Source organism: Lepisma saccharinum, chromosome 28 (assembly GCF_977018435.1).
Source record: "Lepisma saccharinum chromosome 28, izLepSacc3.1, whole genome shotgun sequence".
Classification (NCBI taxonomy): Eukaryota; Metazoa; Arthropoda; class Insecta; order Zygentoma; family Lepismatidae; genus Lepisma; species Lepisma saccharinum.
Window position 1 is genome coordinate 1,589,021 of NC_139256.1, and position 26,510 is coordinate 1,615,530.

The following is a 26,510-nucleotide window of genomic DNA, read 5'->3' on the forward strand; positions in this document are numbered from 1 at the left end:
GTAGAAAATAACGTCGATCTAGTATTTTGGATTTTAGATGCGTTGAGACCACTAAAATTTCCAATTCTTATAATAAGAAACCTGTCCTCACATTACCATTTTGAAAGAGAGAGAGTTAATTGTATAATCTTTCGTTGTTAGTTTCAAAGAAGACTAATTCAAATAGTAACAATGGGAATGAATAAAGCTTACGAAAAGTTTTTGCCACCGTGGGGATTTGAACCTACGACCATTAGAGTGACAATCCAGTGCGATAACCACTACCCCACGAGTTCGTTCCTTCTTACGGCATGATTATGAGTTAAGACCAATTCGTTCAATATGCATTAAAAATATAATCCCCACCCGCCTCTTTATAAACAACACACCCAAACGCTCCTTTGTGGCAAATGAAATAAAGGTGGTATGAATGTCACAAAACATTTAAGCAAAATCTACTATATTTACGATGTAATCGTTTTACATGGAGAGGCTACAGCTTAGAAAATTGAGGTTGTGATGTAGCTTTTTGAAGTGGTAGGGTAGATATTCGTATGGCAAGGTTCCAGCATGCACTAGCCAGTAATTTCCAAGAAAAAAAAACTTCAATTTATTTTATGAAGGTAAAGTGGTTCGGTGATAGGCTATCAGTATTACACGCCGAAGATTATAGGTTTGACTTCTGTTCGATTACCCCTATTATTATTATTTATAGCAACTAAGTATTGTATTTAATTAATAATTGAAAGAAATAAAAATGTTATATATTTTTTTAAAAAATTAACACTCCTTTCTAATGATTTTTCAATGTTATTTTTGAAAATAATTTTTCAGAATATGTTTTTGAATTTCTCATCATTTTACTAGGATTTGCATAAAAATGATCCATGTGTCATATTCGACGAAATGTCATGTACAGCGAAAGTTATACATTTTTATTTTAGGGAAAATTATCAAGAAACAAAACAAATAAATACTATTGACATCCTTTTGTGAATAGTATTTATTTTACATTATTTTTTGTTCACCATGCATAGTTGTATTCTTGTAAAAAGCATGAAAAACAATATATTCTCTACATTTCCCAAAGCAAATAATATACGAATTTTCGTAATAAGTAAAATGCAACAAATAATTTTTCTGTTTAATAAGAAATAAAAATCGCAGAGTTAACCGAACGGTGAATCGAACACAGAATTTTGCAACCCATAAAATGCCTTGTAGCCTTTGCAATGAAGTGATGTAGATTCAAGTAATAAAATTTCATGCAAAATTGCACGTTATAAGATTGTTCAAATATATTAAATCAATGTGTCCATAAGTTATTATACTGTCAGCCATTTGGCACATCTCGTTACAAAATCTCAGCATATCACCATTCACTAGTTAATCGAATTGAATATTGATTCACTTCACAGTTCAATGTGCAACAATAGTCTCGACTCATATCACGTGAGATGTAAACTCAATTCAATTCTCTCATTGTATGTAACTTGTATGTTGAGCTCATGTAGATATATCAATTATGAGCTCTAAGCTAAATTTGATGCTACAATCGCTTGATCAACTCTTGCGTCTCGCTGCCAGACATTCTACGTTCCTGTTTGTTCCAGGTCGCTTCTGCATTTCATTATCATTGTTTTTACCTCTGTTTCATTCTCATCGTCGTTATAAACCTACGTAATTTCTACTGTTTACAGTAGACACAAGCTACTGTTATCAATTGTAGTACTCTACCGTGTCTCTCGGAAATTTACTCAAAATCAATGATTTCCTACTGAACACTTTCAGTAAGCCTAATGTGTAATTACAGTTGAGGAACTACAAGTGAAATATTCTCTTCAGTACTACATGTAATATTGCATGTAGTGTGTTTGAATTTGAATTCAAAATTTTGGGTGCGTCAGCTTTTAACCCAGGTAAGGATTCAGACACGCTTTTATTTTTGTCATGATAAGGGGCTGGATCCCGTATAGCGTGACGGGTGTAAAATACCCTAAGTTTTCAGGCACACAAATTGTAATTCAAATTTAAAAAATCTTAACATAGATGTTTCAAAACACCTATTGATCTACTGAAACCAGTACAGTAGAGAAACTGCAAGTTAAATTAATTTATTCAGTATAGTGTATAATATGTTAAGTTTAATATTTTGGCTGTAAATATTAATTCCATACCCCCTTATTATTTTTTGCATTGGTATCTTTTTGAAAATCTGAACACAGTAGATGTTTCAAAACACCTATTGATCTACTGAAAACAGTACACAAAAGTTTCATTGGAGTAAGTAGAAAAGAGTCATGAAATAATACCCAAAGAAGTCAACCATTATGAATTAATGTTACATACTTTTTTTTATTTCACTTTCCAAAACCTAGAAGCTCGAAATAATACATGACATGCGATTTACTAGACAGTCTGCTTTTCTGTGATTGATTCGTTGTGCCCAGTCGGGGATTACTTCCGTTCAAGGTAAAAGGGGAAGGGGAAGAAATCCACCACAGTACCATGACGTATGAAGTAACATGTTCACAGGCATCCAATGCAACTGATAAGGGTTCACCTGACCTTGGAAGTGTGGGAAACATGTTTCACGCTGGTTTCCAGAATGCTGTGGCTAAATCTGGAACTAACGGTGGAATAAGAAATAGTTTGTAACATTTAACAATGACATTTCGCATTTACAAAATATGAGATATGTAGACTTTGATTTATTTATTATAGTAGACGGTAGAGAATTACTTACCACGAAAGTCAAGTTCTAAATTGCAGACATCAAAATCTACTCCAGGTTGTAAAATACATTTGTGATAGACAGCAGATAGGTTAATAAGGTTTACAAGATTGCTAACGACTCTTAAGACAAACGTTCAACGAAGGTTATTGAGTGAGAAATGTTAAAAATAGCGGCCTAGTTGAGTGAAGATCGAAGGTTCGAATCTCTTATAGAACCGGCTATTTTTTTACACTCATTTTTGGTGCGTAATATATTTCATGTATTGTCGACATTTATAAGAAACAAAATATGAAAACTCTCCTCCTCCGTAACGGTGCGGTCTAAGACTCTGTGCTTTGGACTCCGACTGCAGCGGGACGGCATGGATTCGAGTCGTCCTGGGTTCCCGGCCTGTTATCTGTATAGGACCTGTGGCAACCCACCATCGTGAGGAAATTGGGGAGCTACGAGTGACTGGTGTAACCTGGTTTCAGATATCTTCTATAATGCCTGAGGGTTCGACGTGCTGACCAACGTCACCTCGTTGCCAGTTGAAGATAACTCTGGGTAGGATTGTGGAAGGGAGACTGACAGTCGGGAGATAGCCCAAGGCGCTTCGAGGTTTTAAAATATGAAAACTATTCCTTCCGTAAATCTAATTTCTTGTCATTGTCACGTGAGATTTCTTTTCAGTATGACTCCTGCAATACTAATTAGTTCCTAAGAGAGATAATGAGATGCACAGAGAGATATTAAATTATGAGTTCACTGTTTAAAAAATAAGCATTAACACATTTTTGTATTCACATACCTCTTTACAAATTCCTGAGCACGTCACTACAAATCAACCAATCTAGTGCACACTAGAGCCTTGGCTTCTCGATACCTATGGGGTATCCTATAATTACAGTCAAACCACAACCTCAATTTTCGAAGCTGTAGCCTCCCTATGTAAAACGATTACGTCGTAAATATAGTAGATGTTGCTTAAATGTTTTGTGACATTCATACCACCTTTATTTCATTTGCCACAAAGGAGCGTTTGGGTGTGTTGTTTATAAAGAGGCGGGTGGGGATTATATTTCTAATGCATATTGAACGAATTAGTCTTAACTCATAATCATGCCGTAAGAAGGAACGAACTCGTGGGGTAGTGGTTATCGCACTGGGTTGTCACTCTAATGGTCGTAGGTTCAAATCCCCACGGTGGCAAAAACTTTTCGTAAGCTTTATTCATTCCCATTGTTACTATTTGAATTAGTCTTCTTTGAAACTAACAACGAAAGATTATACAATTAACTCTCTCTCTTTCAAAATGGTAATGTGAGGACAGGTTTCTTATTATAAGAATTGGAAATTTTAGTGGTCTCAACGCATCTAAAATCCAAAATACTAGATCGACGTTATTTTCTACTGAATTCTAAATCCACGTTATACACAGATAGGCTAATGTGGCCTGGACCTACAGTTTAAAGTGAGATACGAACCACTATGTGTCTCCACTTGTTATCCTGCACTGAACGTAAAACAAACAGCTCCCCGCCCCCATTTTTAAAACAAATTTACATTAAATATGGTATTTATAAGATAATCATCATTGATTTGATTGTTTTTATTACTGAACGTCAAATAAAACATTTTCCACAATCACCTCTTCGTCCCATCTCTCCCAATATATTTCTGTCCCTCTCTTTCCCCCCTTCCCCACCCCCCACACACATGTATCAAAATAAATATTTTCTTAGGTTTGTATGTGTATAAATATAACATTAAATACCCCCCAAAATACTATTTATTTTCTACTTTCCGTCACCCCTCTCCCACTCCCACAACCCCTCATTATTATTGGCGTTCGCCAGACCAAGTGGTAATGTATCGACGTCTTGTAATCAGTGTGTCCTTTTCCGAGTTCCAGTCAGGTCGCATAATGTTTCAGATTCCAATTTAAATGTATCCCGAGTCGTGATTAACCTATGTGTGCAGAAAGTGATGTTAAAACGAACTCTTGACCTCAATAATACAAGTTGTGTATTTTCTTTCAGCTGTGGTTCCCTCTTTTCGCGAGAAATAACGAATTAACCTAATCATTAACTCAACAAATAAAAATGTATCTCTAAATTAATTAATGAAAACTGTTATTACACCCAAACCACTATTTTATCGTAAATGTAAATGAAATGTCATCTCACGTAGTGAAAACAATGTGAAAATTGTTCTAATGAGTGATATATGATTGTCAAACACATACATGAATACATCATATTAAGTTCGTGAACTATAATTGGGACAATTTAATACTAATTTGAAACGATTCAAGGCAATTAAAACGACAAAGTAAACTTTTGCGCAATCTTTCTGCCGATTCGCATTATTGAAACAATATTTAACCAATGGGGACGTTATCTCATATTTGGAAATGCTGCATTGGTTGAACTTCCTGTGGACAAGACCGTGAGTCAGCCTCCTGTTTCTCTGAATCGAACTTCACTCTAATTGGAGGATCGTATATTTCACAACACTTCCTTGTTTCAGAGCTACCAACATAATTTCGTAAGACGTTGGACTTAGAAAAAATCCATGCGACAGATTTTTTGAACATGACTGTACAATCAGCATGATAGCATTTATTTAACAGCCATTCTTAGATGCTTAATTTTTATCAAATTTTTTTTTTAACAAAGGAAATACGTATCAATGTTGCAAACACCTTAATTCTTTTCAAGAAGTTCATAATAATTGCAAACGTCAATTTTGGACAGTCACACTGTTTTGAAACACCTTCTGATTTCAGTAACTGAAATGTACTGCTAGTGTTTTCAGTAAAATATAAGTCTAAAGTCTCTTTTTCCTCTATGTTGAGGGATAACTTTATTTATTATTTCAGAGGTATTCTTCTTTTTATCGTTTTCCTGAGCATTCTTCCACAGAAGATTAGCAGCTCATTCCATGTCAAATCAACTGATAAAAATTATTTTTAACATTATGGATTCAGATTTTTTAGATTTTTCGTTTATACATTGTACCTATCAAGAGGACATAAACTGCCAAATTTCAGATATTTTCGGATCTCGTTTTTGAGTTACTGACTTTCACAAAAGCAAAAATCCCAAAATTTGACGACATATTGAAATTGAGAGCTGAAATTGGTGTCGTTCTCTTCTGCTTTTAATGAGCTTTAATTTGAAATGCAACATGACTGCGGTATTTGAGTTTTGAAATTTTTAAAGAACCTGAAAAATGTTTTTTTGAAAAAAAAATCACTTGACTATTTGTGTGCAAAATTTCATAATGGGATGGCAATGGGTCTATATGGATTTTTTTTTTTGTATTATAATGTGTGCGAAATTTGCTAAATTTGTTGACTTCCATGTTAAGACCCCAACTATATGCTGAGTGGTTGATGTTGAAGTCTTCATATTAGTCTATTTTATAATTTTCGGAGTAGAAATAACATAAAAATACCTCAAATTTATCACTTTTAATATCAGGTAAGCAAATTTGCAAATATACGAGGGGAAGTCATTAAACAACAGAAATATTTTTCTAAACTTTATGGAGATTTATGCACAATGAAACTTTGTGTTTTGGCACTCAAAAAGGTTCCTTAGCAACATGCCATAAAGGTATCATGACGATCAAGCAGTATGCGCCTGCGCAGTAGCTTGTACAGCATGGCCGTTACACAGTTGACTTGCATGGCAGAAGAGCAACGAGCTGTTATTCGTTGTTGTGGTCAGAGGGAGTGAAACCTTCTGAAATCCATAGGCGTGCACACGGGGTGTTAAGAGGGGGCAGTTGTCACCTCTAATACTCTTGCTTAGGAATTTAGTGTAGAGGAATCTTATCACCGTTATTAAACAATATTATGCTCTTTACATAATTAAGTATTTTCAAGCCGATGAAAGTTCCAAGCAACTACGGAAAGTGCATTATTTCCTATGTAATTGAACTATCTAACTTTGTTCTCTAGCAAATTTCTTGTTATTCACACTCACATACAGAGTTTATTTGTTAGTTTTCTTACCTATGCGTTTGCAAGATAAGTTGCCCTAACATTATAAATCAGTAGCAGCGATTGGGTGACAAAAGTGGGAGGAGCAAGGACAGTTTACTTTTTCTTTGTAGACAAGGCTTGGCATTAAGAGGCTATAGTTTAGGGAGAAAAATGCCCCCCCCCCCCCTAATGGCCATCACTGTTGGAAATGAATAAATTATATTAAATTGTTTGGAGTCTGCTGTATGAAACCATGTTCATATATATATTAGGGGGAAAAAAGAGGGGAGGAAAGAACATTGGTGCTGCAGAAGTTTGTATTCTTCAGTATACAGTGATTTTCAGTGGTTCCGGACACACTCTCTATACGCCCCTGTTCCATATCCATCAATACAATAATACATTGAGATGAAATGAGATTTCTCTTTCTCCAAATGAACTTTCATCAAGGCCCCCCTCCCTAATCAGAGGATCTGCACATGCTATGCTGAATTCTACAGCAGAATGAAGGTTCATTATGGAGACAAATGTGTAAGTCAGGGGAGAGTGTACTAAATTAATGGATTCGCTGACTATCTGCTGTTTCACTGCCTCAGTTGCCACACAAACTGGCCTCCCACTCTTTTGTTCATCACTGACATTTCGTCTTCAGTCTTTAAATCTTTCCACCCATTCATACACTCTCCCCTGACTTAAACAGTTGTCTCCGTACTGAACTTTCATTCTACTGTATGTTTAAGAAGGTTTCACTCCCTCTGACCACAAAAAAAGAATAACACTTCGTTGCTCTTTTACGGTGCAAGTCAACAGTGTAGAGACCATGTTGTATGAGCTACTGCGCAGGTGCATACTGCTCGATCATCACGGCACCTTTATGGCATGTTGCTAAGGATCCTTTTTGAGTGCCGAAACACAAAGTCTCGTTGTGCATAAATATCCATGTAGTTTAGAATAAGATTCCTGTTATTTAATGACTTCCCCTCGTATATTTTCAATTTGCTTACCTGATATTAAAAGTGATAAATTTGAGGTATTTTCATGTTATTTGTACTCCAAAATTTAAAAAAATTGACTAATATGAAGACTTCAAAATCGACCACTCAGCATATAGTTGGGGTCTTTACATGGAAGTCAACAAATTTAGCAAATTTCCCACACATTACAATACAAAAAAATATATGAACCCATTGCCATCCCACTATGAAATTTTGCACACAAATAGTCAACTGATGTCTTCAAAACATATCTTTTTTTCAAAAAATTAATAATTGATTTTTTAAATATTTTCCAAAAACATTTTTTAAAGTTTTTTAAAAATTACAAAATTCAAATACCACAGTCATGTTGCATTTTAAATTAAAGCTCATTGAAAGCAGAAGAGAATGACACCAATTTGAGCTCTCTAGGTCAAATAGTTTTTGATCTACAGCTGTTTAAAGATTTTTATATGTCGTCAAATTTTGGGATTTTTGCATTTTTGAAAGTCAATAACTCAAAAACTGAGACCCGAAAAAATCTGAAATTTGGCAGTTCTTTTCAACTTTACTGCACCAAAAATTATCAATTTCTGAGATGGCAAGGTTCAGACCCCGGTTGATTTGGCATGGAATGGGCCTAGCACCAACAATAAGAATAGTATGACCACCAAATTGAATTTTATTCTATATAAAAACAGTGTTATTATCAGTAATGAAAAAATATTGTCTATACAACTGTAGAGACACATTTTTAAGTGGGTAGCATCCTTGTCTTTAACACACTTGTAGAAAATTTTAAATCATACTGTTCAATTCATGTTTAGGGAATAAAGGATGTTGTAATATACTACATAAATACATGTAAAGAAAACACTAACTTTATGTTTGATACTTACTTTTAATTGTTTTATTAATTTCGATGGCTCCTTGTACCATACACTAGGGAAGGTCTTGCATTACCAGTTCCCTAGTGGATGGTGGCAGGGGCTACCAAAATTAATAAAACCATTAATAGTATGGTGGATACAGTTAGTGTTTTGCTTACATGAATTTAATACTGTTTTATTCATAAATATCTCCTATATTCACACAAAAACAGCGAAAAAAAAAAAAAAAAAAGATTGAACAAAGAACTGATGTCCACACTTGCACGATCAACTAAACTGTGTGGACTAAGTTGATTGCATAATCATAACCATGAGAAAGAAAAGGAACTTTGATTTCAACTGCTACCTGCTTTAAGAATGAGTTTCTTAATGTATTTACTTATACAAATTATAATAATAACAATGATTTTTTTCATGATGACGTGCTGATACTTCAGTATGTACTTACAGTAATTCTGCCATTGTTTCAATAACAGTGAATCTTGTACTTCTGATCTGAATCTAGTGATGTACTGTAGACTATAACTTTTATGTCTACCTGGCTTGTCTACGTGAAATCTACACAAAGATTACATTGGCTTATAGTTTACATAGTCTACTGTAGACAATGTAAACAACAAAAGAAAGAGATCCCAGTGGTGTGGGATCAACACTGTATTATATGCTAAGAATACTCAACCTATCAAGCCTAACCTAACAAGGAAAGCATTTATCAATATCAATATCAATATATTTATTCATCATTAAGCATTACAATGATGCAATAGATGTCATAATCAGTAAAAATATAAAACAAAGTACAATAATAGTATAAACATACAAATACAAGACATAATACAAGAATATTATATACAATGTAAATATAAAACTTAATACAAGAATAGCATAAATATATAGGATGAGTATGGAGAGGACAGTATTACATGTATTACGAGTTCTAGAAATGTAAATCATCTTTCGAGTGCAGAATAAATTCATCTATTGAGTAGAAAACCTTTTATCTTGGCCAGTCTTGCAGAACCTTTCTAAATTTTTCAAGAGGTGCATAGTGAGCTGTCTCTGGCAGCTGGTTGAAGAGTTTTATTCCTATGTGTTTGTAATTATTTTGTACTTTTCTTAGCTTGGTTGATGGTGTGTCCAACTTATAACTGAATCTTGTGTTGTGTCTGTGTACAGAGTGTCTTATGTAGATTTTTTTAATATTTTCTTTGATAAACATTAGGCAGCTAAATATGTATAGGCATGGAACAGTCATTATTTTATATTGCTTGAAAAGAGGTTTGCATGAAACAGATTGGTTGAATATTCCAGCCATATTTCTTACTGCTTTTTTCTGCCAAATGAATACATTGCCAGCAGCTGGTGAGTTACCCCATAATAAAATCCCATATGTTAAATGGTTATGAAAAAAGGCATAATAAGATTGAACCAATACATTTTTACTTACGCAGGATCTAAGTTTATTTAATAAGATTACTCTGGCCAGTTTGCAGCATGATTTGTTTGTTTCCACATCCCAGGATAGTTTTGAATCTAGATGTAGACCAAGAAGCTTTACTCAGCTACATTCAATGTCCTTATTTACGTTGAGGATTATTTTCTCTGTCTTGTTTTGATTAATAGTCAATTGATTAGTTTCAAACCATTAGCCTATCTATGAATGCATTTTGGCAGAAGGCAAAGGCGGGGAAGTTGGAAGATCTAGATATTATCAATAGTTTAATAGACTTATGTAATCACAAAACTTTCGATAATATCTACATAGATAACATAACAGTGAAAGCAAAATACACGGAAATTCATGTAAATGCTCCAGAAGGAATTCTAAGCTGATAAATTTTCAGATTTTGGAATATCACAGTGGTTGTTCAAATGGAGAGGAAAATTTGAAAAAATTCACCCTGACGGTTGCCAAAGCCCCTGTTACCATCCACTAGGCTCATTCCATGCCAAATCAACTGGGGTCTGAACCTTGGCATCTCAGAAATTGATAATTTTTGGTGCAGTAAAGTCGACAAAAACTGCCAAATTTCAGCTGTGGTATTTGAATTTTGTAATTTTTAAAAAACTTGAAAACTTGAAAAAGGTTTTGTTTTTTTCAAATCTCAAAAAAACTAACTAACTAACTCTCTAGCCTTCTTAAACCCGAAGGTTCATGGCTGCAGCAACACAGGCCTTCCATTTTTCCCTATCTTGAGCAAGATCTATATACTCTTTTCCATCCCTACCGATTTCCCTTAGGTCCATCTCCACGTTGTCCCTCCATCTTCGTCTTGGCCTTCCTACTGGTCTCTTACCATCAGGTTTCCCAACAAGAATCCTGTAAACTCCTCTTTCCTCTCCCATTCGTGCCACATGGCCTGCCCACCTAAGTCTTCTTGATTGAATTATTCTAATAATATCTGGACATGAATACAAATTATGTAGTTCTAAATTACGTAACCTTCTCCACTCACCTGTCTCATCATCCCTTTTAGGTCCAAATATTTTCCTAAGGATCTTATTTTCAAATACTCTCAATTTATGTTCCTCTTTCAATGTAAGGTACCAAGTTTCACACCCATATAATACTACAGGCAAAATTACTGTTTTGTATATTTTAACTTTTAGTTTTTTAGATATTAAACGAGAAGACAAAAGTTTATGAAGAGAGAAGTAACATGCATTTCCTGAATTAAGCCTACTTTTTATTTCCTCTTTAATATAATTTTCATTTGTTAATATTACTCCTAAGTATTTGAATTTGGAAACTGGTTCAAACGAGTTGTTATCAATAATTAGATTTTGATTATTACCTAACACTTGGTTTCGGCCTGTAAGCATATATTTAGTTTTCTCTTTGTTAACTTCCAAACCTATCTCTTTAGCAGTTTTGAAAAATATTTTAGCATTATTCTTAATTGTATTCACATCATCCCCCAGTAAGTCTACATCATCTGCATATGCTAACAACTGAGTCACACCATTTAATTTTAGTCCTTCTTTAGTTTCTCTTACCTTCCTTACAGCATATTCTAAGGCAAAATTAAAGAGCAATGGAGATAATGCATCTCCTTGTTTTAACCCATCATGAATTGTAAATTTGTCAGACACATTATTACCCACACGGATTTTACTTTCTGTTTCACTGGTGCATATTTTTATCATACTAACAAGCTTCTTAGGTATTCCAAACTCTACTAATATATTATATAATTTATCTCTTTTGACCGAATCATATGCTTTTTTGAAATCAATGAATAGCTGATGGACATTTTGATTATATTCCCACTTTTTTTCAAGTGTCTGTCTGATGTGAAAAATTTGATCTGTAGTTGATCGGTTACGTTTTAATCCACATTGATAATCACCTATAATTTCATTAGCATATGGGGTTAGTCTTGTTAAAAGAATGTAAGACAATATTTTGTATGTTGTTGAGAGTAGAGAAATTCCACGGTAATTACTGCAGTTCATTTTATCACCTTTTTTAAACACAGGAACAATTATGGATTCTTTCCACTGTTGAGGGATTTCTTCTTTATTCCATATTAAACAAATTAATTTATGAATTTGACATATTAATGAATTTCCACCATATTTAATTAACTCAGCTGGTATTAAATCAATGCCAGGTGCTTTGTTATTCTTTAGCCTTTTAATAGCATTTTTAACTTCAGTCAAGTTAGGTTCTGGAACTAAAGGTTCTGCTGTGTAGACTTCATTTACTTCTGATTTATCTCCTACATGGACATTTAAAAGGTCATTAAAGTAGTTCTTCCATCTATTTAGAATATCGCTTGGGTCAGCTAGAAAATCACCATCTTTATCTTTTATCAAGTTTACTTTAGGTTGCCACCCCTTTCTAAATTCCTTTACACCTTTATATAAATCTCTGATATTTTTATTTTTGCTGTTTGTTTCAATTTCGTTAATTTTGCTTTTCAAGTAATCTCTTTTTTTACTTCTAAACGTGCGGTTAACTTCTCACTTTATTCTATTATAATTGCTTAGATTTGTATCATCAGAGTTATTTAAGTCTAGCCAGATTTCTTATTTCTATTAGATTATGACATTCATTATCAAACCATGGCTTACTTTTTCTTGGTTTATGGTATCCTATACTTTCTTTAGCTGCTGATTTTATTGCATTACGTATGTGCTCCCAATTCTTATTTACATCTGTTTCATTTATATTTTCACCATCATTTAAATCCTGCAAAACATCAAATCTATTTGACAGTTTAATTTGGTAATCTTTCTTAATTCTTTCATCAGCAAACTTTCCTGTATCAAATTTTATAACTTTTAGATTTTGTTGCTTATGATTTATCACTGAGAGTCTTTCTCTTAATTTAGCAATTACTAAATAATGGTCACTGGCACAGTCAGCACCTCTATGTGTACGAACGTCAATTATACTAGTATGCCTTCAATGAGAATATGATCAATCTGATTATGAGTTTTACCATCTGGAGAAGACCAGGTATATTTATGGATATCTTTATGTTTAAAAGTGGTACTTTTCACAATTAAATTCTTTGAGTTTGCAAAAGTAATCAATCTTATACCATTATCATTACTTAATTCATGAAGACTTTCTTTACCAATCGTGGGTTTAATTGTCTCTTCTTTGCCAATCTGTGCATTACAGTCACCTAACAGAATTTTCATATCATACTGAGAAAATTTATCAAAGATCTGTTCTAACTCTGCATAAAGATAATCTTTAGTATTATCATCTTTATCTTCTGTTGGTGCATGTATGTTTATTAAAATAATTTTACACCACCTACCCTGTAAAACTGCATATGATATCCTATTATTAATAAATTCTACTGTTTTAAGAGCCGAGATAATTCTATTATTTATGAAAAAGCCTGTTCCAAAATTATGATTTTCAGTACCACCATAGAAAAAAGTATAATTTTTAGTTTTACAATTCCCTTCTCCTGGCCATCTAACTTCCTGGACAGCTACTACATCTAATTTATACTTCCCTATCTCATTAACTGTACACTGAAATGCCCCAGGCCGGTAAAGGCTCAGAACATTCCAGGTGCCTAATTTAATATCCTTATTCCTAACATAGATCTTATCCTTAGTCCAGGGACCTCCCAAAGTAGTCCCCACCCAGAGATCCGAACGGGGGACTATTTTACCTCCGGAATATTTTACCTTGGGAACATCCACGGCCTTATATTTCTGTTTCTTGACATGTCTTTTTACAGTGCAGAGTTGTCAGCTCTACGCCTAACCCCCAATATGAATGGAGGAACTACTACACAAGACAAACACAAACATATTAGACAGCACAATTACTACACAAGACGAACACAAACATATTAGACAGCATAACTACTACACAAGACAAACACAAAAACATCACACAACACACACAATATAAACACAAACACACCACAACTACTACACAATATAAACACCACACACACATACACACACACACACACACACACACATAAATCATTATTAACACATAACATAATTAACACAAATTATTGGTTGTTAATATAGGTACCTATTAAGATTTCATACGGTTCTCTTTAACGATTATATTATATTATTTAATTTTAAATCTTACCAGTTCCAAAATAAAAATGCTGTGGAAACAAAAACAAACAAATGTGCTGCAAAATATATTACTTTTTGTAAGACTTTGTATAATAAATAATTACACAAATACATACACCCTTTTTAATTTTTTGAAAACAATATATGTTTTGAAGACATCGGTTGACTATTTGTGTGCAAAATTTCATAGTGGGATGGCAATGGGTTAATGGTGGAGCTGTTTAGTTAGATTTGATTATAGTGCGAATATACTAGTATAGCTAAAGATCATGACAAGACATTTTTGTTGGAATACTGTTGTCATCTTAACTATTACTGTTAACATACTGTTATGTTGTGAATATAGAAGTGCAAGGTGAAATATTCAATGTGGTGTGAGAGAAGGAGTAAATAAAACTAAGGTTATGCATATTGGTAAAATATTTTTAAAAATATATGTTAATTAATTATAAATTGGGTGAATAATAATAAAGATTAATGGAAACTATACTATATGGTTCATTTTTGCAGAAAATATATTATTATTTATTATTGAGTTATTTCAGACATATTAGAAAAATAACTGCTTTCCATAAATAAGAAGATAATATATATCATGTTTTCCCTGTATGAAAATATATTTTTTGTAGAAATAACATAATTGAAATGTCATGTGGTAGTAGTTATTTCTTTGGATATGACATAAATTAGAGGCTAATTTATGGAATCTTGTTTTTTGATTTCGATCTTATTTTCTACTTTAGTTGTTTTGACATGATAAGGGTTTGTTTGAAAGAAAGAGGGAAGGAAGCTGAGTTAGGAGGGTCATGGAAGGTAGAGTTTGCTGGAAAGCAGCAAACAGGGTATTCTACTGGAGTAAGCATCAGTAGGAGTTTCTTCCTGGGATGCATCAGGAGGATTGAAAACACTCTCTGGCAGGGGTCGAAAAAGACAGAGTGCCCAGTAGTCATGGCACCTGAAAATTTTAAAATCCAGTTCTAAGAAGAAAAAAAAATAAACAATAATTTCGGTTTATTTATGGAAATTTTCATTTCGTATTTTTAAATAACGAGTACAGTAAATATGTTTTCTGTATAATTATTATATCTCATTTAAAAATTTCGTTTGAAATTTCAGCTTTAGAGTGAGAAGATATTTATTCAAAATTCGTACACTTTAAAATGATAGGGGAGGGTGGGGCAAGTGAAACAGGTCAGGGTAAGTGCATCCACCCTAGCTAAATTGTAGACCATGATAGGAAAAGACTCCGCGAGAAGCTAGTTGGTATCATGGAAGCTGGAGAGGCTGTGTGCAAAGAAGTTGTATGCCCACTTGAAAATTGACGATTTTATAGGCATATATTTATTTTTGGTATTATCTTTATATGGATTATGGTGTATACAGAAGTCTACATTCCATTTTGTCAATACATTTTAACACTTGTAATATATTTATTGCATAATAACGGGTGTTTCAACAGAAACGCCGTGATTTCCAATGACATTTTAAAATATTTATTAGAACTACACAAAAGAAAAAAAAATACATAATCTGATAGAGAAAACCCAAACGTTTAATGGAAAACATGTTCGAAATGTCCACCTTGGCGATTTATCATTTTTCTCACCCAGTTGCACATGTTGTCAAATACCTGAGAAAGGGTTGCACAACTAACTTGTGCAGTACACTGTTCGATGTTTGTTTTCAAATCATCTAGTGATCGCGGTCCTCGTTTGGAAGCTTCCTGCTTTAGGAAACCCCACAAGAAATAGTCACATTTGTTTAAATCAGGGCTAGTTATAGGCCACTCTAAACCATTTTGAAAGAAATGTGTGTAGCGATTTGAAATTCCACGATTGTTGAATTTTGAGTGAAGGAATGTCATTACAGGTTCAGTTGTATGCATCCTAGCTCTGTCTTGCTGGAAGCATTTCTGACGAATTGGACAACGTTTCCGACGACGACCACGACACATATTCTCCAGCCGGAACCGTCGTTGGACAGAAACAAGAGAGCGTGACTCAATAGACCAGGTCACCAACTGAATCTTCTGCTGGAGTGAAAGTCTCCTGTCCTCCATTACAGTACTACTGTAATACAAACACCTGACAAACACAGATAAAAAAAAAATAATTAAATTTTAGACTTTTGTCAATCATTACATATACAAATTATTACTGTGAATATACTAAATATTTTTTTAGAATCATTTGAAATCACGGCGTTTCTGTTGAAACACCTGGTATATCTCTTTATGAACCTCATATTGACATCCTGTGAATGTAGCATTATTAGACTCACATACAGGTGTCAAAGTAAATAAAATATGTGGGGTGGGGTAAGAGCATCCACCTAGAATCTTAGACGGTCCCACTTGTTCCAAGTTTGATTGATTCACCGGCAGGTTATTTTCCGTTGCGTTACTACTGTTAGTTTAATTTTAACAACATTCCCCCATGTGTATTGAGCAGTATGAGTGCTAAATTCTTCATTCTGGGGAATGCCCACTCATTCCTTTTGCCAGTTCATTTTGCTGTCTGAAGGACTCCCCAGCACATTCCATTAATCTGGACACATGATTTAAGTGATTTAGAACGTTTGTCTGGTGAAAGTTATTTGCCAAGTTGTATTGTTCAATTTCTGTATCTGGCTGGTCTCATTTGCCCCACCTGGTGGGGTAAGTGCGTCCACATGCAGACTTGAATTATTTCATTTTTTTAACAGAGAAGTTATTATTTTTTTGCATTTGAACTAGATAAAAATGTTCATAACTGTTCTACATGTAGCCTGTAAAAGTTTGTTTCTTCTCAAATAAATAATGTGCACACTATGACCTTTCTTTTCTTAAGGGGTCTCACTTGTCCCACTCTCCCCTATGATTTCTCACTCATACGTTTCTCTTAGCATAGTCCTTTACAAAATATATAACCGAGCTTTCATTATACTTATTAAAAAAATATAACTTCTTAAGTGTGTCTTTATTTTATATCTATATGTAGTTGATCAAGTAAACAGATCTAGAGAAGAATATACAATATACTTATATGGAATTTCATAAATACAAATATGTAATGCAAAATAACTCTTCTACATATAATTTATATATTTCAGGTTTTGTCCATATTTGCCATCATTGTTACAGGAGCAAAACTGCATGTATTTTATCAAGGAAGCAATGGAACTTTATCTAACCACTGCAATTGCAATGAGTCTACTGTGTATATTAACAATGGAAATGTGTCCTGTGCCAACACAACAAATTCTGTGGATGATGGATTTCTATGGTGGCACAAATGTGATGGTTAGTAACTATATATAAATAGTGAATTTAATTTCTTGCTGCTATTTTTCTATTTTTTTAAAAATATTTTTCATTTTCTTTTATTTCCCCCAAAATTCGTATTTCTGAAAACAAAACATACTAGCATTAAAAAATCAAAAGAAGGTGAGTGACAGATATCCCAAGTTAATCAACATGTAGCTTTGGAATTCACAGAACTCTGTGAACTTGAAAGTAAAGATTTTGCTTTATAAATTTGGCATACAATAATGAACTTGAGTTAATCAATGAAGATAGTTTCAAGAAATTTGAGCACATTATATATATAGTATAATAAGAGAAGCTTAAATTACCATTGTAAAATTGCACAAAAATATGGTAGGTAAGCTAACTGTTCTGTTGTTTTTATTAACTATCAATGTGTCTTTCTTTGCCCACCATGTATCCCTTCGATTCAGCTATAAACACAACAAATTGATAAATTATTTTCATTAACTGAGAAGAAAAAAATTGCTAAAACTATGAGGGATAGCCTGAAAATAAGTTTCTCTAGTCTGCCATCTGCTGAGAGTTTTATTCTTGAGAAATAACATGACGTCATAAAAAAGAGGGATCATTACACTGTTTTTTCCCACATAGTTCCCAGTGATATTCAGGCACTTGTTGTACTGCTTCACAAGGTTTCAAGAAACCCTGTTCGTAAAACTGCATGTCCTGTTTACGGATGAAGAGACTTTGGTTCAATGTTGGTAGTGAACAAGTGAACAACAGCTCGCACTTCATCCTTTGTCCACTTGCAACACACCTCTGTTTTTCATGTCGGCCGGGAACACCCTTCTCAACTTCCTGTCTTCAACACAGCAGTACACTGGCGCCTTTGCCAAGGAAAACGTCATTGCATCAGACAACAAAAGAAGGATGAGGCATGTACAACCACAACATATTTCCAACCCAAAATTTCCAAGCTATCCGGAAATACACATGCGGGAAACTTTTTACCCGACTATCCCTCGTATTATAAAAATATAGTTTTTAACATTATTCTTCCACCTTAGAAATTAGAGGGCCTCCCCGATGATGCAGTGGTAGCTTTGCCGACTTGTAATCAAGAGGTCCTGGGTTCGATACCTGATGGAGGCAAAAGTGGTTCAGCTCCCACTTTAAACTATAGGTCCAGTCTCGATTCGTCTTAATCAAGAGGTCTCGGGTTTGATACCCGGTGGAGGCACATAGTGGTTCGAATCTCACTTTAAACTGTAGGTCCAGTCCCGATTAGCCCTACTGTGCATAAAGTGAACTTAAAACACCAAACTCAAAACTCAAAACTCGATTAGTCTTAATGTGCATAAAGTGGTCTTAATACACAAAATCAACCAATCAACCAACCTTAGAAATTAGATAGATGTTATTTTTTCTGGAACATGTAGCAGGATAATTAGCATGTGAATGAATTTATATGTTTGGTGACATCCTTAGTTCAAAATTTATTTTTAGTAACAATAATTATACCTTTGTAGCTTCTAAATTATGACACTCAAATTGATGTACTAACCCAAGTAACCACCACCGTTGGCCCAATGTCAGTTTTTATGTGGGAAAGGTTGGCTTTATGTTGGTTAGCAAATTGACGTTGGTTTTACATTGAGCCAACAGTGGTTACGAACGTTTGCCCAACCATGGGAACAGGCGCGTATATTCTAGGCTACCTAGGCTATCGCCGAAGCCCATATTAAAATAAAGGAAATAATAGACTAGCAAATTTAACCGATGCTTCACTCTCATGTAACGACCATGGCGGAAAGCACTAGTGTAAGGTCGTCTTTATTTATCGCCAGGCTTCTTCGTCTGAGGGAAAAGTCTTTGTACCAGCAGGCGGTCCTTTCAACCCATGACGTATTTGTGCTGGCAGGGACGACCTTGGTGGTCCCTGGTGCTGGCTTCCAACCCCAAGCGCTGGAGAGTGAAGACTTCGCTGCATCCTGGCGATGTTGTAGTGTTGCCAACAATGGAAATAGGAAATTCGCTAAATCGCTGGGGAAAAAAATATAGCCGGGGGTGCCAATGCAAATTATTCAAGCTAGGGGGATTCCTCATGAAAATTACCTCACCTCCCCCCCTCATCATTCCTTCGAGCATTGCCCGTCTCTCTTCCAGTTCCATGAATTTCGTCACATACAAGCATTATAAATCTGCCAAATTTAGTGATTTTCCCCTGAAGGTGGCACTCTGCTTCTCCATGAAATTCGACTGTGGTCGCAGCCGGTCGCAGCTATATGGGACATTCTGATGACGTCAGCCATGTTGCCATCCTGTTTACTTCTGTTTCAAGCAAACCCCCTACCACCTCCCCCCGCTGTCAAAATGTCAAAACCTTCGCCCTCGCGGTGGGGGTTTTGGCCCGAGTCATCCCAATGAAATACGTTTGGCAACATAAACAATCCATGTTGTCATAGCAACCATTCACGCACTTGTTTTCAACCACGCGGATCGGTGGTGGTTTCCGGAAAAGGAAGGGATATATGGTCAAACTTGTTGTGTCCGAGATCCGAGTTCTTTGTGTCGCCCGCGTATCGTGTTCATGGATGGGAATCCTTTTGTTGTGCTGTGTTTTTGTTCCGTGAGCGTGTGAAAATGGATTTAATCACCGAACTTGTCTCCAAGACGCCATTCTCACGGCTTCCTTACGAGGATAGGATGCAAATAATAGAGACAGGTAGGCCTCTTCCACCTCTTCCGGACCTTACAGTCATGCAGAAAGACAAAAATAAGGTATATATTAGGCGTTTTCACGAGACCAGCTACCAAAAATATCTTTGGTTGACTGGGTCGAGTGCACTTAATAAGTCGTATTGCTGGGCATGTTTGCTTTTTTCTACCGACAAAAGTCCTTAGAATACAACAGGATTTAGTAATTTAAACTATTTGGTAACTGCTTGCGATAAACACCAAACATCACTTAGTCATATACGTGCGTTCAGTAACTTACAGACATTCGGTTCTCAAAGAATTGATCATTCCTTAAATTTGCAAGAGAAGATTGCTGACAGTTTGCATAATGAAAAAGTGAAGGAAAACAGAATTATTATAAGAAGATTAATTGATGCAATAGCATTTCTGGGGAAGCAAGAATGTGCATTTAAGGGCCACAATGAGCAACACAGGGACAAGCGCGGCTTAGCAATTTAGCTATAATGTCTATTGAGAAAGGGGTTCTAATCAACATCAGAAATTCATGTGAGGACACATTCTTCGATAAAGTGACAAAAAAATTCATGGAAAAGGAGAGAAGAATGGAGTTTACCTTCAAGTAAGGTAAGAAGTTAATTATTATTTCATACTCGCATGAAGGTCCTACATATTGCATGTTATAGACTGCTCCTCTTTATAAATAAGCATGAAATAGTTTATATCCATTGCCTACTATTGTTGTTTTTAATGGCAAGATATCGATGTAAACAAAAAAAATCCAAAATGAATGAGGAGGAGCCCCCCCCCTCTTTTTTGCCGGACACATTTTCATTTAAAATTCAAACACTACTATATTTGGAGATAGCCCTGATCTTAGTCTCAGCATACGCCACTGCATGGGAAAGCGAGTCAAAATCAGTTTTATAAACAACATTTTCATGGTAAGGCAACTTTCAGGAGTATGCTGAAAATTCTAGAGTGTAAAATAAGTGACATGTAACAGTGTTTCTTTTCGAATATTTCAGTCACAGCACATAATGGGAATATATTTTTATTGAACGTAGAAGCTATTTTTAACTTGCAGTCACTCATCAGTCTTTTGTCAGCCGCCATGGATGAAAGATGTGTTGGGAATTGGTTATTTTTTATCTCTTTGGTTGTTGTAGAACAAGAACATTGTTACAGGCATTATTGTGAAGGTGGTCAAGCAATGTTATGGGCAGATTAAATTCCATGAAAGGTGGAAAACTAAGTAAACTTTAGAAGGTTTTTGTGCTACCACTTGAAGGTATGGTGCCTTGAAAACAATGATACCATGTGACTGAGAAAGTGCTGTGTATATTTTTTTATTTTCATAAATAACTTGAACTATTGTTAACATTTGGTCTCACAATAAATTCTGTATATTTCAGAACACAAACGTATCCATTGTTTAGTTTTCAGTACGTAAATCCATGTTGGCCCAACGTAAAAACCACACATTGGCGCAATGTTGAAACCATGGCCAAAATAACCATTGACCAACAGTATGTTCTTGCCAACCATTTTCAGTACAGTTGGCCCAACATTGGGCCAACCACTTTTGGTTACTTGGGAACTCCTCGCTTCTTGTTGTAGTTGAAGAAAGTCATCCCACCATACTAATAAACCTAGGTCCAGTGGGATGGCACTTTCTATACCCATAAGAACTTCATTCAATTTTACCCAGGGTAGACACGAGTGTGTGCCACACCTATGGGATAGTGGCAACGTTGTCACTTTGTAATGAAGGAACCTTGAATGAGATACTTGTTGGAGGCACATAGTGCTTCAGAACCAACTTTAAATTGTAGGTTCAGTCCCTATTAGCCTATATGTGCATAAAGTCGACTTAAAACTATACTTAAAAAAAACATATACTAAAGTTTCATTACAAAGCACATTATTTTTTTTTCCAACACATCACCTTTAAGTGGATGTTGAAATACATTTTAAATGTACATTATGGTAATGTTTCAATACCTGATACAAGAATTGTTGAAATGCATTTAAAAACTTGAGCCTTCTTCCTAGTGCTTTAAGATATTTTTCAGTACCCTTGGCCCTCTGTAGGCCTGTTACAAAGTGGGAAATGTTGCATGGTTGTGAAGATTATGCTGTTCGTGAAGATTTCCTATTTCTTTCTTTATATGTGGGCCAATACATGAGTTCCAGGTGTGACAATCACACACTTCAAATCTAAATATTTTTTGAACAAAGACATTGAGCTCATCCATATCATCATTATAGTTTCAGAATGATCACATTCTTACTGTCCTGAAGGGTGAGGTTTGTGAATAACGTTCTTTTTGGGCAATTCAAGAATAACTGGATTTCCAGGTGTGACTCACACGGCGGTAAAAGCTTCACCTACCACCACTAAACTTGAAAATTCTGTGCATTTTTCCAACTTTTTTATCCATCATTTTTTTTTTTGGGGGGGGGGGGTATGTAGATTGCAAACTTTCATCTCATGTCTTTTATTCCAGTGAAAACATTTTTATTTTTACTGTTATTAATTCTATTAATTTCTTTAAAAAAATTCCGGGTGTGCCTATGTGAATACCTTATTAATTAACTACATTTAATACCTTATACTCACCTAATACCTTAACTGAAACATATCATGGGGAAAAAGAACCTCCTCAAACTCATACATTTTAATAATAAACAAATTTATTTGTGAAAATTGATTTTTTTTTATCATTGCTTATACACTCAAGTCTTAATGTAAAGAAAACAATCTTTATCACGTTTTCCACTTCTCTTTGTTAATCTGAATTCTTAAAATCATTCAAGGACATGTAAATATCAAATTAGTAACTACTAAGTGTCCTGCACTAAACTAAAGCTAAAGTATAAGTTTAATGCTGTTTAAATAATATTTGGACTAATTTTACTTTTTGAGTGGTAGGATCACTTTGTCATGGATTGGCCCCATGTGTGGTTTTATGTGGTACTTTAGAATCAAATATCTTGAATATTTCTGGTTTCTGCAACCTGAATCAACTTTTATGTTACAGGAATCATTGCTTGATTGAGTTGGTGTTATAAGTCTACTTTATGCACAGTAAGACTAATTGGGACTGCACCTACAGTTTAAAGTGGGATCCAAACCACTATGTGTCTCTACTGTTACTGAAGCCAGGATTCCTTGATTACAAGGCCACGACACTACCAATGAAATCTATCAACTGCGCTTGTCTATAGTCAGTAGGTTATTTACTGCCATGCAGTGAACCTTGGTTCGATTCCTTATTGAAAACAGAAACCTCCCTCTCTTTACACACATCATATGTAGGAATATGTCAAACTCTCTTTGCATTCAAAATTTGATTCATTGATTGATTTGGTGCTTTAAGTCCACTTTATGCACAGTATGGCTAATCGGGACTGGACCTATGGTTTAAAGTGGGATCCGAACCACTATGTGCTTCCACTGGGTATCGAACCTGGGACTCCTTGATTACAAGGCGACAATGGTACCAAGGAGACATTGAAATATATCAACTGCGGTTGTCTATAATCAGTAGGTTATTGACTGTCATACAGGAGACCTGGGTTCGATTCCCTATTTGGAAACACAAACCTCACTCTTTTCACACACACCATATCTAGGAATATGTCAAACTCTCCTTGCATTCCAATTTTGATCTCCATTGAAGTTATGTAGTACATTCTAACGGTTTCTATTTTAAAACCAAGAATATATTGATGTGCCTATACTCTTTGCATATGAATATTATAACACCATTAAGCCTTGTTTCCATGATATGAAAAACTCAATATGTTGACCAAGGCAATAATTTATTTTATTATAAAACAAACTAAACGTAACGTTTCAACCTTCTAGAAAGGTCTTCTTCAGACTCTGCACCAAGTACAAATGTGAATATGTTTCCATATGAGCAGTATTAGGCTTCTTTCCCCAAATTATTTTTTACCAGGACTTATCCTTCTGTATTGCATGTTCTTCCATTTTCTGTAATATCTCTTCTAATATGTGAATATGTTATTTTCTTTTGTAGACACTTATCTGTTATATTCTGGCCAATTTTCTACACTAGATTTCTTCACTCTATTGCCATGCTTACATTCAGGCAATACCTTTCTTGTACATCCATTAATTTTACAGTATTATCTACCCAACAACAACTGAAATGTAACCACTTACCACAAAAATCACAAAGTATTCTATTACTAACCACTCTTTTGCATTTATCACATTTATACATTGATTTGATATGTATTTTCTCAGTATTCAGTAACCTGCTTCATCCAACCTCAGTGTCATTATATATTCTTGTGAAAACACTATTGAAAACACCCACCCACACACACACACACACACACACACACACACATAGTGTCTCTCTGGTCTGATATGTGCCATCAACCAACTGAAACTTACTGCCCAAGCAACTCAACAATCACCAAAAGGCATTGGAAAGCAGTAGCGAAGCGTAGTCTTACGAAGGAGGCAAGCAATGTTTCAGTACAACAAAACATGTAGTACAACGACATGCCGAGGGGAAAGATTCAAGGTTTATAGCCTCATTTACCCAGTCGCTGGATTTGTCAAAATATCGTAATAAAGTGACTGTACTAAAAATAAACCATATGATCCGCAAACGTCACATTTACTTTTTAAAAAAAATCCAGGTAACGTTATTCATATGATATTAAACCCTAAAAACCGCATTGGAGTAACTTAAACACTAAATAAAAAGTTAAACACAAACAATAAAAAATTCATTTCAAAGCAAAGAAACACATGCATAGACAATGTACTCACCACAATAAATTTCAAACTCTTGGTGTTGGTCGACCCCCTTCCACGATTTTCATTTTAACACTTATCTCTCTCGAGCTAAACGAAGCAATTTTCAATTGCTCAATAATACACCCTCACTTCACATCAACCGTTCCTAAATACGCGTTCATTCCGATAACTTCACAGCACAAAACACGAAGCAACAAAAACTCACACTATCCAACGCGCTTTCCACAACTGCAAATACAAGCATCCACACAAGATCACTTTGAAAATCTCTGAAACAACAGAAAGTGATACCAACCTATTTCCTTAATTTTATCCGTCACAAAGGAAAGATATATCAGTTTGGAGATAAAAATTACGCGGAGGAATCAGAATCATTTCAGCAGAACGAGTATGTACATTAATATTTAAGTAATAAAGTGTCATTCAATGGCGTGCCCGGGGCGAAGGGGGGGTGGATGGTAGACATAACCCCCTTTTGGCCCAGTATATCTAAGAAAAAACGTCAAAGGAAGGAAAAGATGACAAAATGGGGACCGTAAAAAGACCCTGGGAACACCACTTGCGTCATAATAATAGAACTTAAAACATATTCGGGCCTCCCCGATGGCGCAGTGGTAGTGTCGTCGCCTTATAATCAAGGGGTTCCGGGTTCGATACCCGGTGGAGGCACAAGTGTTTCAGATCCCATTTTAAACTGTAGGTCCAGTCCCGATTAGCCTTACTGTGCAGAAAGTGGACTTATAACAACAAATCAATCAATCAATCATTAAAACATATTCTTGTGCTCATAATATGCAGAATGTATACGATTTACTTCTATGCCATGTACAAATATCAGTAGATAGTTCTTTCTCAGATAGCTTTATTTTCACCCCAAGTTTTATTCAAAAGCAGTCAATTTATTGATTGTAAAATTTGTGAAAGAGCTCACTTGAATTACTGCGTAAATAATTTGGCAGTTGCAAACACTGGTAGCGACACTTCTGGCGTAATTTGAGCTGGACCGACCAGGAAGCAGGGTGCGGGACCAAGGTCCGTCCAATCTTCCCTCCCTCCCTGAGAAAACTCTTCACGGGGGTGCAGAAATTCCACTGCCCCAACTCCCAATGTCAACTTTTTTTACGCGTTTTACATTTCGCGAAATCTAAAATAATTTGTAATATAATATGATATATATGGAATTTAGAACAGTGATAATAACTTCTTTTAGTTATTTTATGACTAACAATTATTATTATATTTGCGATCTTGTTTACGTGTTCATGAAGACAAATATTCGTTACTAGTTTTTTGCTGGCAACATACCCATAGATGAATCCTTCTGCTTTCGGTTGAACTCGGCTATTTTCGGGAATCACGCAAGCTCGGAAAGCACAGCTTTTTGTAGAAGCTTTGTGGACGGGTTCCACCAAAATTTCACGCTTCGCCATGTGACTCCTTCGGAGGCCTTATTTTCCCGCAGAACGGCTGCAAGCATTGAGGCTGGTGCTTGCTACAGAGCTGCTGGGGGAGTTTGCGGCCGCATTTTTTCGCGAAATCGAGTGCGATGGAAACTAAATACGGTTAGAACATTAAGTACATTAAATGGTATTCGAATTATGCAAGCAGTGCTTGCATTGCTTGTACTATATCTTCGCC

At 35.1% G+C, this 26,510-nt stretch overlaps 1 protein-coding gene across 3 annotated transcripts in view; it reads left to right on the forward strand.

Moving 5' to 3' along the window:
* The window catches only part of LOC145980594 (uncharacterized), a 163,608-nt gene that overhangs the window by 121,947 nt on the left and 15,151 nt on the right, over positions 1 to 26,510 (forward strand). For all 3 annotated transcript variants that reach the window (XM_083113630.1, XM_083113631.1, XM_083113632.1), the window contains one exon: positions 17,215 to 17,404. In XM_083113630.1, the coding sequence (XP_082969756.1) occupies positions 17,215 to 17,404 (190 nt within the window). The remainder of the gene's footprint in view (positions 1 to 17,214; positions 17,405 to 26,510) is intronic.